At 34.6% G+C, this 12928-nt stretch overlaps 1 protein-coding gene across 9 annotated transcripts in view; it reads right to left on the reverse strand.

Annotated features, from left to right (window-relative positions):
- LOC105342682 (zinc finger protein 236) overlaps nt 1-10451 on the reverse strand; it is a 31269-nt gene extending 20818 nt beyond the window's left edge. For all 9 annotated transcript variants that reach the window (XM_020073100.3, XM_066084593.1, XM_066084592.1 and 6 more), the window contains exons 1-4: nt 10306-10451; nt 8062-8231; nt 6060-7051; nt 5718-5965 (exon numbers count right to left, since the gene is read on the reverse strand). In XM_020073100.3, coding sequence (XP_019928659.3) covers nt 5718-5965; nt 6060-7051; nt 8062-8190 — 1369 coding nt within the window. In that variant the 5' untranslated portion in view covers nt 8191-8231; nt 10306-10451. The remainder of the gene's footprint in view (nt 1-5717; nt 5966-6059; nt 7052-8061; nt 8232-10305) is intronic.
- Between the last annotated feature and the right edge of the window lie 2477 nt (nt 10452-12928).

Consider the following 12928-nt stretch of genomic DNA (forward strand, 5'->3'; position numbering starts at 1 on the left):
TTGCAATTTATATTTTCCTTTCCCTAAGGATGATTTATACTAAATTACGTTAAGATTAACTCAGTAGTTCTTGAGAAGAAGATTTTTTTAAATGCACCCCCCTTTTTTAAAAGTTTCGAGGTTTTCTCCGCTTTGAATACAATCTGGCCTTTTATTTTTGCAATTTATATTCACCTTCTTGTAAGGATGATTTGTGCCAAATTTGGTTAAATCTGGCCAAGTGGTTTTAGAGAAGAAGATCAAAATGTAAAAAGTTTACAGACGGACAGACAGACGGACGGACAGACGGACGACGGACAACGAGTGATCAGAAAAGCTCACTTGAGCTTTCAGCTCAGGTGAGCTAAAAACGATACTACGTGCCTGTAATATAGGATTTATCATTGCCATCGCGACATCATGTAATAAAAGGCTGTCAAGATGCATCCAAAAACCGCCTTTTTTAATAATAATAAACTTAATGACAAGCAAAAAGATCCCGGGAATCTTACAGATGATCATGTGCCATGGGTTTAATTATCGTCGTTATCAAATATAAATATTTAAGGTGTGCTAATGAAAAATGGGGCGCCTGTAAAGTGCGAAACGAAATCGAAACGAAACGAAACCAATCGAAACGAAACGAAATCAAACGAAACGAAACGAAATCAAACGAAACGAAACCAAAAATCGAAACGAAACGAAACGGAATTTAAACAAAACTAATATCAATTTTGACTACATAAAAGGGGAAATAAATTCATTGAAATAAATTTTTTAACCATAAAATATAACTACCTGTATGTTTCAGATTGCCGCTGAAAATTTTTAAGCCGATTATCTGAAATTTGCAAAAATTATATAATTATGTAAATATGTAATGTACATTCCTCGACCTTTTAATGTTTCTAATTTGTTTCATTAAATGATAAAAATGATATTCAGACGTTTTGGGGAGAGAGAGAGATATATATATAGAGAGAGAGATGCCTTAATATTTATCAGCGACATCACAAAGCAAAGTATATACGCAAGTTTGGGAGAGAGAGAAAGAGAGAGATATATAGAGATATGATGATGATGATGATGGTGATACTGAATGGGACATTCTAACATCAATTTTCTTTCTATCGATTTGAAATATTGTTAAAATGAAACGATCGAATACAATGTGATTTAGAGCATACTGGTTGCTTACCAGCTTCGAACATATAATAAGAATTGTTGTAATATGTATAGCATGAATTTAGACCTCGTAATTTGACAAAATTAACGTGCAAGATAAAGAGGGTATTTTTTACCTGTGTTTTACCTTAAATCAAACATAATCCCCTCTTTCTCTCCCTTTCACACGCACGCACAATGTATTTGAATCATTTTTACAATATTTCATATCGATATAAAAAATCGTGTAGTTGGAATGTCTCCGTAAATACTGTAAACGCACTATATTTATCACCATCATCATCATCATCATATCTCTATATCTCTCTCTCTTTCTCTCTCTCCCAAACTTGCGTATATACTTTGCTTTGTGATGTCGCTGATAAGTATTAAGGTCTCTCTCTCTCTCTCTCTCTCTCTCTCTCTCTCTCTCTCTCTCTCTCTCTCACCCCAAAACGTCTGAATATCATTTTTATCATTCAATGAAACAAATTAGAAACATTTAAAAGGTCGAGGAATGTACATCACATATTTACATAATTATATAATTTTTGCAAATTTCAGATAATCGGCTTAAAAATTTTCAGCGGCAATCTGAAACATACAGGTAGTTATATTTTATGGTTAAAAAATTTATTTCAATGAATTTATTTCCCCTTTTATGTAGTCAAAATTGATATTAGTTTTGTTTAAATTCCGTTTCGTTTCGATTTTTGGTTTCGTTTCGTTTGATTTCGTTTCGTTTCGATTGGTTTCGTTTTGTTTCGTTCGATTTCGTTTCGTTTCGTTTCGTTTCGATTTCGTTTCGCACTTTACAGGCGCCCTGAAAAATGTCTCATCTCTCCCTCTTTCTCTTGCAAGTTGCAATAAAGGTTAAAGGTCAACTTTTGTTTATGGAATTTCTACAACATAGCGGGAACTTTCTTGTAATTTGGTTGGTCAATCAGATTGCGCACGATATTTTAGCAATCATTCGGCCACTATTTGTAAAAAATATGGCGCTCTCGAAAGCTGTGCCGAATGCAGGTGATGAGATCGATTTGAAGATTCATTATTTGTATTATAATGAAAATCGCGTCTCGCCTATTTCTATAGAATTTACTGAGCTAATGTCCCTTGGATACATCGGACTTGAAACTGTCATACAGTCTCAGATTAAATACATCAGCCGGATGCCGACTCTGCGAATGTCATACAAGGACAAAGAAGGGGATTATGTCGACCTTTCTCAAGCCAATTTCTCAAAATTTCTCAGGACCGTTCGCACATCAAGTTCAGATGAAGTTCCCGTTGTTAATATAAAAGTATCCGAAGGAACTTCCCCGGGACATTTCCAGTCGCCTATTTTTAGTATTCCGCAATCCGGAGAAACGCCAGCTCGCAAGGAGTTGGATTTTCAGTCGCAGACACCTACAGTTACTAATCCGGGAAGTGGTACATGTGGGGATGAAGTTCTCGATCTATTCACTTATCGATCACCAATCGAACAATCGATAAACGAGTTGCATGACGACATGAAAGAACTTCAGACAGAAGTTGAGAGTGCGAGGGAGTATGTGCTGAGCATGCAGGAAAAATATTGTAGGGCCCCCGCTCGAAATATTGCCAATGGAAAACAATGTTGAAATTGTCACTTGCGTCTTGACCATACCGCGCGACAGTGCCATATTGAAAAATGCGTGACAAGCCAGCAGTGTGGGGATGTAAGTAAACACCCGGAAGAGAAGTCTATCCTAGAAGGTGCGAATGATCATCTAAAACGACTTGAGAAAACTTTGAGAGAGAAAACGTTGGATTAAGAGATGAAGCAGAAGGCCGTCGATTCTGTCAAAAATTCTTTTAGCCAGAAGATAAGAGGACATTTGATAAATAGTGATAAAGAAAAATATCTACTGAAGACATCGAATGGAAACTACGTACCAAGATCGGGCCTTGTTAACATCGACACAGCGAAAATAGAAAAATATTTTCAAGGCAAAGTTCCGGAGAATATCGAATTAGTTGCCAAAACTTTTCCAATGATCATAAAAAAATTTCGACAGCGGACGCCCCATCGCTAGGTTAGGAAACCCTGCTCGGCCTATCTTGGAGGCAAATTCTGTTAGATTTCCAACAGCCGCACTAGGAAGGCCTCCAAGTCCCAGAGGATCATGCTTCTGTGGTGAGTAAATGCTTCAAAAATTTATATTTTAAACAAAGTAATTTAAGAAAACTTTTATTGTTTACAAGATGTGCCGTACGACAATTGCTGATAGAATTAGGAAGAAGTACTTTCATACACTAGCGTAAAATAGCAAAATCTGACAATTCTTGGTCTCTTTTTTTTTTTATTTCAGAAGAATCTGTGCCGCCAAAGAAGAGGCGTTGACGTTTCATGTTTAAAACAGCGATGCACGATTAAATATACATTTACAGTTGCTGTGTTTTGTTTCTTTGCCTGGTAAATTTGCACTGCCCTGCATAATTAAGTATCCTCAAGCAGCCAATCAGCGGTAAGCTGAATCGACCAATAAGAAAGTTTGTGGTTACGGGGCGGGTCTTGTTTATACTCGATGCAGCTGTCAAAACTGATCGTGACGCTATCGGAAAAGTCCAACCAAATCGGTTTTGATAATATCACAATAGTGTTGCTCTTGAGCATAAAGATTTATACAATACTAAAATAAACTAAGAATTAACAAGTACATGTATCTTAATAAAAGTAATAAATATATTATCAGGTATACCGTGAACTAAACAAAATATGTAAAGACAATCTTCCTTACTTTTTTTAAAAACAAAGGTGGGGAAAATAATTTAATTGTAAAAATTCTGATGAAAAATTGGAAGTGCACATTTACAAAATGCCTTCAACATATGTCCAGATTAACCAAAACAGAAGTTTCCAAGCTTAAGTCTGGACTAAAATTGTGTTAACAGATGTACAGGCACTGCCACATGAACAAACAAACAAGAGGCCCATGAGGCCACATCGCTCACCTGAGCAACAATGGCTTTATATAGGCATTCAAATGATATTATTACTTATAGGGTTAGTTACTGACTCACTACGGAAATATATTGGGTTGATCAATCTCACAGATGGCGATGCGAAGCCGAGCCTTCTATGAGATTGATCAACCCAATATATTTCCGCAGTGAGTCAGTAACTACCCTAATAAGTGTTTTGTTTTCTCGAGGACTATCAAGCGGCATATTTATTCACAAATAGCGATGATCTACGCAAAGCCATGTACAAGATGCCTTACATCTCGTCCAATTTAACTCATTTAAATTCTTCAAAATTTTCAATCTCACCTTTCAAATACTTTCAAAATCTTTGCTTCACCCATGTTTACTTACAATGTTTTGTTGCTATTCAATCTTAAATGTTTTCTCCCTTTCCTCTGCAGAGATTTGAGCAAATTTCGACGCTGCCATTTTGTTCTGCTCCAGACAAAACAATGTGACGTCAATATTCTAAGGGCAACTTCTCTAATTTTAAAGAATTTCAAAGGGCAACTACTCCAAATACTTTAAGAACTTACGGCATGCAATTTATGTATAAAATACTATGAAATGTCGAAATGAGTAAGCGAAGCATTGACCAATGACGGCCATATTGCCTAATATTATTTCTCACAGAACAAATATAGAGATATATGAGGCAATCACGTGCTATGTTTAACCAATGAAAATGTGACATTTCAGTCCAAGGGAAAACAATGTGCCATATGGCCCCATGGTAGGATGAAATTCAATGTCTGATTTACCAAATTCTATGTTTGATTTGTTCAAAAATTCCAAAATACAGGCGATAGTTCCCCTCAAGTTAAAAGGCATTATCAACGAAAATGAAAGAAAAATCGAAACAAGTTAAAACCACTGTCACAAGTGAAAATGTCAACGCATTGAAATATATAACCTCAATTTACTTCACGAAATTGGCACATATATATTTTGCATGTTTCATATATTTCTTACGCATGTAAACTGTTGCACAACAAGCAATTCATCTTTGTCAGTTTGACCCATTTATCATGCATCCAACATGATTGCACAAAGAACCTGGTTTTCAATATACGAAATACCGAACCCAAGGTTATAAACTGGTTGACCCCCATTATTTTCGTAAATTACTCAAATGTGAAACAGAATTAGCCCATACTTTTTGCAATTTATATTTTCCTTTCCATAAAGATTATTTAAGCTAAATTTCATTGAACTTGAATCAGTAGTTCTTGAGAAGAAGATCTTTAAAAATGCAACCCCTTTTTCTACGTTTCAAGATTTTCTCCACTTTGAATAAAGATCGGTCTTTCATTTCTGCAATTTATATTCATCTTACCATAAGGATGCTTTGTGCCAAATTTGGTAGAAATTGGCCAGGTGGTTTTAGAAAAGAAGTTCAAAATGTAAAAGTTTAGGGACAAACAGACGGACGGATGGACAGACGATGGACAAAATGTGATCAGAAAAGCTCACTTGAGCTTTCAGCTCAGATGAGCAAAACAGGATTTCAGTTAACTTTCCTATGTAGAGGTTGACAACTTAAGGTGGCAAGCACATTCAGATTAGAAAAAGTTGACTCTTACCTGTTCTACTGGTCAAACTTGAGGACGTTTCTTCTTGACTCAAATTCTCCTCAGACGACATTGATGGGTTATCATGTAACCAGCTGGACTGACTTGTTTGGGTTTCATCTCTCTGTGCTGTTGACAAAAACATCCCCTCATCTGTTTGGATGATGCTGTCTTCCGGTTCAATTTTAACAATACTGAGGCTCACCTCAGTACTAGGGTCAGTACTTGGAACACTGTTGCTAGTAGAAGTGCATGTTTGACTGAAAATATAGAGTAACATTATCATAAAACTATTCTCCATTTGAATACAAAGTAACATAACATATTTTTCAGCATGGTCAAAGAAAACTATACCTTTCCGATTTTTCTCTAAATTTTCTTGAAGACTTTTTAAATTGCTGCTGTAGAGATAAGCTCTGACTAGAAATTGGTCGTTTGTCATCCTTGTCAATGCCAGCGCATGAAGCACTGACTTTAGCTAAATTACAAGAAAAGGGGCTTGATGATTGTCGAACTTCCTTTAACAACACAGGATAAGGTTCAGTTTGTGGTGTCTTTTTCCCAAGTTCAAAATTGGATGATTGAACAGTCTGCAATGAATGAACATTAGAGATAGTAAGAGGAAGTGGAGATCCATTCAATTGACTGCCACAACCTGACACCTGAACATGTGGAGGCCCTGTAGAGTTCAAAGAAGTGGAGCTACCTTCCTTAAAATTTGGGTTGGAGTAGAAAATCACTCCATCACCTGAGGCAGCAGCTTTTTCAGAGTTAATATTCAAGGACACCTTATTGGAAGAGGTTAAGTATGACTCTGATTGATTAGATGCAGAAGGACCTTGTTTCAACTCAGTCCCTCCTATTCCACCACCCTGTGACTGGGTTACCCCAAGTGGAGATTCTTGCTTGACTGAAATACTTTCATTGCTACAATGATTAGATGATGACTGTTTTAATCTTTTAGAGGAATCACCGTTCACAGAACTTTCATGAAGTCTTTTTTGTGAGGAATCTAGTACCCTCAATAAGTTTGTTGTCCGTACATGCTTAAAATCAGCCTGGTCAGTGGTTTCATGAATATCAGAGCGTGATGACAATATGCTCTGGTTAAAGTCTTTGCAATAACTAATTATACTGTCAATATGCATCGAGTGAGCCAATTTTTCGACATGACAATAGTTTTCTTCTGTCAACATGAGGTAACCTTCATAGAGATATTGAAGGAAAGCCATCACAGATTCCTTTGTTATGTCAGAATCTACTCGAATTTCTAACAAAGATCCAAATGAATAAGCTTCCATTGACTGTAGCTTGGGACAGGAAGCAGCTAGAACCAAACTGTGTGCCTGAAACCAGAAGAAATTGCTGTGAACCATTTGGTATGATATAAGTGGGTTTCAATTTAATGATTTATAATATTGGCATTCAAAACTGGTCTTATTTCTGATTTTTACTAAAAGCTAAAATTATAAAAGATATGTCACTGGGCTGCAAAGCCACACTTAAGGTCAGACGACACGTTCCTCAATTTAATATAACTTTTTCCAGGAATTTGTTGATGGTTTACCACTATTATGACAAGCTTTTTTGCAAAAAATTAGGGTACCTTACCAGGCATTTCTGCAAAATACTAGAGTATGCAATTTCCTATTTAATCTTCTTGAAAATACACTTGAATTGCTGATATAAAAATAAATACAAATACAGCACAGTAAAATTCACGTATTGGAACTCTATCTCGGCTGGGGCGGGGGTTTGAACTCACGACCTCTAGAACCTATTCGCTTCTGGCAGTGAGCGGCCACGGTTCTAACCACTCGGCCATCTAGACACATAACCACATCCAATTAAATTTTAATCATCTTTAAAATAATTATAAAATTAATATTTTTTATTCACTTATTTGGAACTCTTTATTACGAGGAGATACAAAAAAGATTCTCGAGGAACGTGTCGTCTGACCTTAAAAACCACATTACATTAAAAATAGTCAAAGTTAAAATTAACTTGTCAATGAAATAATCCTAATAGCAGAACAATATTTTTTTTAATATTTCTGTATTTTTATAAAAACATTTTTTTTCAAAGTTTTTTTATCTTCAATTTCACATTTTTCACAGACTTTGGTATGAAACAGGATAAGAAAATGTCCACATCTTGGCTCAAACTCAAGACCTCATGGTCTAAAAACAATGCTCTATTGACTGAGTGGAATGGTTAACCCAATAGGTTGCTACTTCAAAAAGAAGTGTGGGAATTCTGAGACTAAAAAAGACACTATCACAAATGCATAGTAACTTATAGTAGGGTATACAAAATAAAAGATTTTATTTTCATTCGGATTCCTCAAACTTACCATTACAGAAATGTTGTCTGACTTGATGACAGCATCACAAAACTTTTGCTTCTTCCACAGTGCACACAGCTGAGACTGCAGGTTGCTGGACTGCACAGGGCTCATGTAGATCTTGTGATAGCTTATCATTGTGTCCTCTGGTAGACTTAAAAGTAACAGATGGACAAAATCTAAAAAAAAAATATAAAAAAAAAAAATTATTTTGTTTGTAAATGTTTTATGGTGCAAACGTTGGTTGAGGTATGCGCAGGATGACCCATACATCCAGGTACAATTAACAACTGATTATCAATCACATTCCTAATTTATTTCTATTAAGTTACCAGCTTATCAATTGTATCTTCATTTTTTGCAGCTGTATGAAAAAAGAAATCTTGGGATTATCGTGACCCAATGGACTTGCATTCATGTATTAATAGTTACACTTACAAACATTTCCCCTTTTATAACAGTGTTTAAGCAATTTGCTGTATTTATGCCTAGTAACATCAGATTGGTTCATGAGGTCAAAGTAGTGCATGAATAATCTGGGTCACTATTTTTTCTATGTACACAAACTAAAGTTTACTGCTTAAACACATTTAGTATCGTAATGAAAACATGTTTATTAGGCATGAAGATAAGCTCTATTAAAACTATATATTTATTTTAATACAAAATTTTATTCAATCTATTTTTCACAATAAAACATCAATTACGAGGATAAATGATATTGTTTTAGGATAACTGTGAAATCATGTTCATAGGTCGACATCGTAACAAAGCTGTCAAAGCATCACTTAACAGTACAGACGATTGATTATGTCATGTGCAGGAAAAAGTCTCTGGCAGATAATACCTAACAAAAGCTTGGGTTTGACCATTTGAGGAATCTCTGACTAAAAATTCCAAGTCACATGATCTACATTCAATACCCAAATATTGCTTCTCATATTAACATAATGTAAAAAGTGTTGAGTTACTGTTGCTGGTTGCACACCACAGGGGCTCGATTGCCAGATAATGGATTTCTTTACTATATAGGTGTCATAACAGTATTTTACTGAAGGTTCACGTCAAAACATGGCTGAGCAAAATAATTCTCGCATTATCACCAGTGTGAGATTGGTTTGTTCGGTGTGAGACAGCAGTGTGAGATTTTTCTGTCTTACACTGTGTATTACTACGCTGTTTTAAAACGTAAACAAACGTCTGCTGTAGGGAAATGCAAAATGGTGCATTGAGATTATCCATTAAGTAATTGTGTTGTTTAATTAATTACAATTTATCTATTTTTAATTTAAAAAACTGTCGTATGCTCTCATTTTGACTTGCACTATTTGAAGCACGCGGAGGGAAAAATTGAAAGTAATCTTTTGAACGTCATAACAGAAAGTTGTCAAACATCATTTTTTAAGGTAATATAATGCGAGAAAAATAATCATTCATTATATACTCGTGTGGGATAGTGAAATTCCACCTCGGGGCCAAGATTCACGGTCTAGGACGAGGCAAAAACTGTGAATCTTGTCCCCTCGGTGCAATTTCACTATCCCACACTCGTAATAATGAATGATTCTATTAATCCCGTATTCCCCTTTGAATTTGGGCCATTTCCGCACGGGACAGGAGCTGATTTTTTTATGAGCTGAAAAACAATGCGTAAGAGGTCTAACATACTATCCCAGTTTTGTAATAATGCGAGGTCATTTGAATTTTTGATGCGTGTTGTTTCCGGAGGAGGGTGAAAAGGCCTGGGCTTGATTTTCAAGCACATGTGTAACTTCGAGGTAAATAAAGTCTCACACCTTGCTAGATGCACGCGTGTATTTTGCTAGAAAATTGTAAATAAAGTGTTGTTTAAAAAGATGTCAAGATGATTTTTCTCAAAAGTTTGTTTTGAAATTTAATTTGTATCTAAAGTTGCGCAATTTTGGTAAGAATATATAGTAAAATTTGATACTGTAGTGACACCTGCATGATCCTAAAGACAAAGATGATTAAACTGAAAACCAAAACAGGGGTTTTCAGTGCATGTTTTTATTACAATACACAGAAATAAACACATGATATAACCAATGTTTGGCTATATCATTTTTATTTTAGGGAACATATAATATATAATAAAGAACTCAACTATCCTACAATCGAGCCCCTGTGTTGCATATAACAATGAAAAAAATGTTGCAGGTTTTTCTTCATTTTAAATAAAGAAAATTGCAGTCATGCATGTTCTCGTGGATAGGTAAATAACAAGAACCATACCTGTGCTCTTTCAAACATAACATTCAGTGGAATCCTTATCGATGCTGTAAGTAAACATGGGAAAACAGTCAGCCAAACTTCTTTCGCTGATCGTTGATGATGGACAGCGCCATTGAAAATGCAGCGGTAGCAAGTGAAATCGTACCGTGGATTATTCGTACACGTCATTAACCCATATGTTCAATACAGTGTTCATACGCTGCCCTTAATGATAATATCATTTTAGTAAGGTGCCACTTAGAACGTTTAATATTTTTATTCATCCGCTGCATAATCCAACATTGGTTTAGAACTATCCCCTCCTTCTCATGGATTAGGATACCCCCCCCTTCCCAACTTCATAAAACAATAGCACGTGCCTGCGAACCACTAATTAATACATTGCAGTCTATCTGGATATCCTTAATATGTAACAGACAATAAGAATGTTGCCTTTCTGACAAAAGGATGATCTCTTCACACTAACATGTCAGCAGCCCTTTTTATCAATCTTAATGTAAAATAAATTACAAAACAATGATTTTGATATTTTTCAAAAAAGAGTTCATCTGTGTTAATAGCTTGGAACTTTTCTTTTATTGTAAGTATTGATGACTAATTGATAATTTTGTCGATTACATGTTACGTATACTCCTCTGTACTACGCATGTCAGGTGATTTACATTTTCGTAAGCGTGTTCGATGTGACTAAACTGAGTATAACATGCAATTAACTTGCTAACTTTCTCCATATACATATCCCTTTTTGTACCAAGGCTTACCCAGGCATTCTATTCATGTTTTTTCATGGAAATAACAACAAATAACTGAATAACTATAGACTTTTTTGCTAGCAACAAAAAGATTTTCCGTTCTTATATACAAGCATGAATCTGTAAGAATTGCCTTTTTCATGTAGAAAAAAAAAATTAAAAGAAAATTGGATATGATATTTACGGTAAAGGAAATTTACAGAGTTTTTTGAAGTCTTCTTGCGACGAGCAAAAGTTACGCCGATTCAAATTAAACATATCCATACAAGAGCAAGGGGTTTTTTTGTCTTGGGACCAGAAACGGACTTTCTCAATAAAGTTTGTAATTGCTCAATAAAGTTTGTAATAAGTTTGTAATTCTTGAAAATTTATCTTATGTATATTATTATTTATCAGGCTAACTAAAATAGTCAAAATATAACATTGTATAGATGACAAATGTAAAAGTTTTATACCTGAATATTCATTAAATTTTTCATTAAAAATGAAGAATTTTTTTTTAAAGTTCTTCCAGTGACAACTGGAAGTTACGACAAATTAAACAAAATAATTTAAACACATCTACATGTACATACATTGGTCTATCATCTCACAAATTTCGAATGTTACCGCTATATTGAGATCTCGCGAAGACAAGTTGTTTTTGTTTTTTTGTTCCGGAGCAAAAAACGTACGACCGGAAATAAATTTTGAAAATAAACAAAATAGCATCGGGGTATTATTATCATTGTCCATCATCCCCGAAAAGAAGATGGGTGAATAAGGCGTGTAAAATGCCTGTAAGAGGAGAGATAAGATACTGCAAAATTAAAATATCAACAAATCTGATAACTCATAGAGGAAATAAAGAATATCTGTCTGTCTGATAACTTTTCTTTAAATTATTGAAAAAAATGTATATTCAACAAAACATCGGTTTGTAACTCTTAAGTATGTTAAATATTTGGAAAAGGTTGATTAACACACGTAAAGGGGTGTCAAAGCCTCCAAATAGTGGCATTTTTAGAACTTCAATGCCTTTGTTTTAGAGAGTGGGTCTGAGCTCCATGTTTGTGTCCTATTCTAAATAAGGTTTAATGGTAATTAAACCGATTTCAATCAACAAAAACGTGGAGAGAAGACCCACTAAGTCCCACTTTACTTTTGAAATGTCATTTTTGTATCTCAACAATTGAACGTTTTAGAAAAATAAAACAAGACCGTAAATTTGTGGCCATTGTCTCATATAGCGTTTAAACGACACACTTTGTTGTGACTGAAATGGCTCGGTAGTTAGAGCACAAGACATTAGGTAACTAAAATACTAAGGTTTTTTTAGGATGTTGGCTAGATACAACCAAAACGTTAGGACTTTTTTTATGAATATAGATAGAAATTTTCTTTTGTAAAGTATTATAATTTTAACATATCATTTATATTTATTAAAATAAATGAAAAAAAATTGAAATTGTTTTTTACGACTAATTAAACTAAATAGGCATTTGCGCTATCTTGTTCCCCAATCTCCTTTCAGGAAAATCTATCAAGTAATCTCTGAGAAATTCTGGGGACAAAAAAGGGGGAAAATAAGAAAAAACACCACAATCACTAAAAAGTCTTCTGTCTAAAGCAAAAGACGTAAATGATTAGGTAAATTCTCAAATTTTAGACATTTTTGAAAGGGTTTTATTCACAAAGAAAAGTATAAATATTTGTTATCAATATTTATTGGCGAGAAAAAATTAAGTATGTCCTGAACTAAGTTGCGACTTTTTTTTAAATCTGAAATTTTCAACAATAAAATAATTGACGTTCGGCGTTGCTAGGATTTTTGTGTATAGGTACTTACTTTGTATCTTTAATTTCTATAGTAACAGCACAGAATTAACGTT

The sequence above is a fragment of the Magallana gigas genome, chromosome 5 (assembly GCF_963853765.1).
Source record: "Magallana gigas chromosome 5, xbMagGiga1.1, whole genome shotgun sequence".
NCBI classification, from domain to species: Eukaryota; Metazoa; Mollusca; class Bivalvia; order Ostreida; family Ostreidae; genus Magallana; species Magallana gigas.